We start from the raw sequence: 1982 nt of genomic DNA on the forward strand, positions 1-1982 counted from the left end.
ACTCCTTCTGATGATTTCTTGCTTTGTTTCAATTTAAATCACCTTTCTGNCCCAACGGGATTCGGCTTGCTTCCTTGTTTATTCCTCTGTACTTCAGATATACTAATAATATATTCTAATAATACTAATATATTATAAAAATAGCAGATTGTCATTGGCAACGGCGAAAGAGTGGAAGCATCATTTGCACTTGTACGCAGAAAGTCCGTTGTTCGCCTCACGTAACTGCCGAACGGAAAGTCCGTTGTTCGCAGCGTTCGTTATTCGAGGCGTACGTTATACGAGGCACCACTTTATTTTAAATTAAATAAATTAAATTCTTCTTAAATGAGGATTAAGCAGCTAAGAATCCCCGCATAAACGACATTGCCTAAAAACATTCTTAAACTTACAGAATAGAAGAAATATTAATCTAAATAAATTCTTAACTATTTTTAAAATAATTCTACGAATTTTTAAATATATATTTTGTATATTATATATTAAATCCACATAGATTTTAAATTATTATTTTCTGAAAACAAAACAACAAAATATTCCACCAGGAGTACTGTTATCGACGTTAGTGGACAGAAGCATCATGGCAGAATGGAATTTTATTCTGGATTTAATTAAATAATAATAATAAAAAAAAAATGGATAACATCTCCAAATCAAAGTCTCAGAATGAAGAAAACGAAACAGAAGAAACTGTTAAAAATAAGGTAGCTTAATATAAGTAAAAATATATGCAAATGCTTTTATTTAATCATCCATATTGAAATTACGGTAGAAGTTACTTTTAGATCATTTGTCCATAGACTTATACAGGGATAAAGTATCTAAAAGTAATCTGTACGTAACATGAACATGCTGTACTTTATTACTTATTTTTATGCATTTAATTGATGTATTTTCTTTATTAGAAAGCTTATTGTATTGATAACATTTATTTTAAATCAGTAAATAATAAAATATCATTTATAACTCTAATTTGGATAGAGATTTTCTGATGTTAAACATAAAAATTCTTCATTTTTATATCAAATTCTCATTATGAAAACCATTTCAAATTTTTATTTTATTACATTGTATTTGTAGACATGAGTTGAGAATAAATAAATAATTTTTAAAAATATCTTTTAGTTTAAATTTTATTATCNGCGTCAAATAGCTGGTTAGCTCGGGGATGCTTCTTTCAGGAGATGGAAGGATTTATGATTGCCATACAGGATCAGGTCATAAATACTAAAAACTACACAAACTTTTGAACTTTTACATATTCTATTAATTTCAAGTTTTATTTATATATTTTTTTGCAGTTGTCGTGTTTCTTACGCTTGTATTTCATTCACTGATGAAATAAAATGATGTTAAAGCAATAAACACATATGTCGTCCCAGTAGTTACTTATTCTTTTGGAGTTATACATTGGACTCACACAGATCTCGAGCAACTCCAAATAAAAACAAGAACAACGCTTACTAAACATAAACAACGTCATCTTAAATCTGCCATAGAAAGATTAACCCTTCTACGTAAAGATGGAGGACATGGTCTGATTGATATAGTAAACCTTCACTACAAGAGCACTGCGAGAGTTTTTCTACAAAAGCAAGCAACATCACAGTTACATAAAACAATAAGTCTAGCAGACTCAAATGAAATCACCATTAAACTTACATTTGCATCATATGGACAAGACAGAACATATAAAATGCATAGACACTTAAGCAATCGTCGGTTCCAAAAACACTCTATGGCAGACATCGCTATGACCTAGCCCAGGATTTTGTTGACAAAACTGCGTCAAATAGCTGGTTAGCTCGGGGATGCTTCTTTCGCGAGACGGAAGGATTTATGATTGCCATACAGGATCAGGTCGTAAATACTAAAAACTACACAAAACACACACTCAAAGATACAACACTCACAAATGACACATGCAGAAAATGTCACATCATGCCAGAAACTATACAACACATCACTTCTGGTTGCAAGCT

At 30.8% G+C, this 1982-nt stretch overlaps 1 protein-coding gene across 1 annotated transcript in view; it reads left to right on the forward strand.

Moving 5' to 3' along the window:
- Positions 1 to 561: 561 nt before the first annotated feature.
- Positions 562 to 1982, forward strand: part of LOC111627593 (erythroid differentiation-related factor 1-like) — a 17598-nt gene continuing 16177 nt past the window's right edge. The window contains exon 1 of the mRNA XM_023371181.1: positions 562 to 704. Within this exon, the coding sequence (XP_023226949.1) occupies positions 636 to 704 (69 nt within the window). The 5' untranslated portion in view covers positions 562 to 635. The remainder of the gene's footprint in view (positions 705 to 1982) is intronic.

Source organism: Centruroides sculpturatus, unplaced genomic scaffold (genome assembly GCF_000671375.1).
Source record: "Centruroides sculpturatus isolate CEXI.00-Female unplaced genomic scaffold, Cexi_2.0 scaffold491, whole genome shotgun sequence".
Taxonomy (NCBI): domain Eukaryota; kingdom Metazoa; phylum Arthropoda; class Arachnida; order Scorpiones; family Buthidae; genus Centruroides; species Centruroides sculpturatus.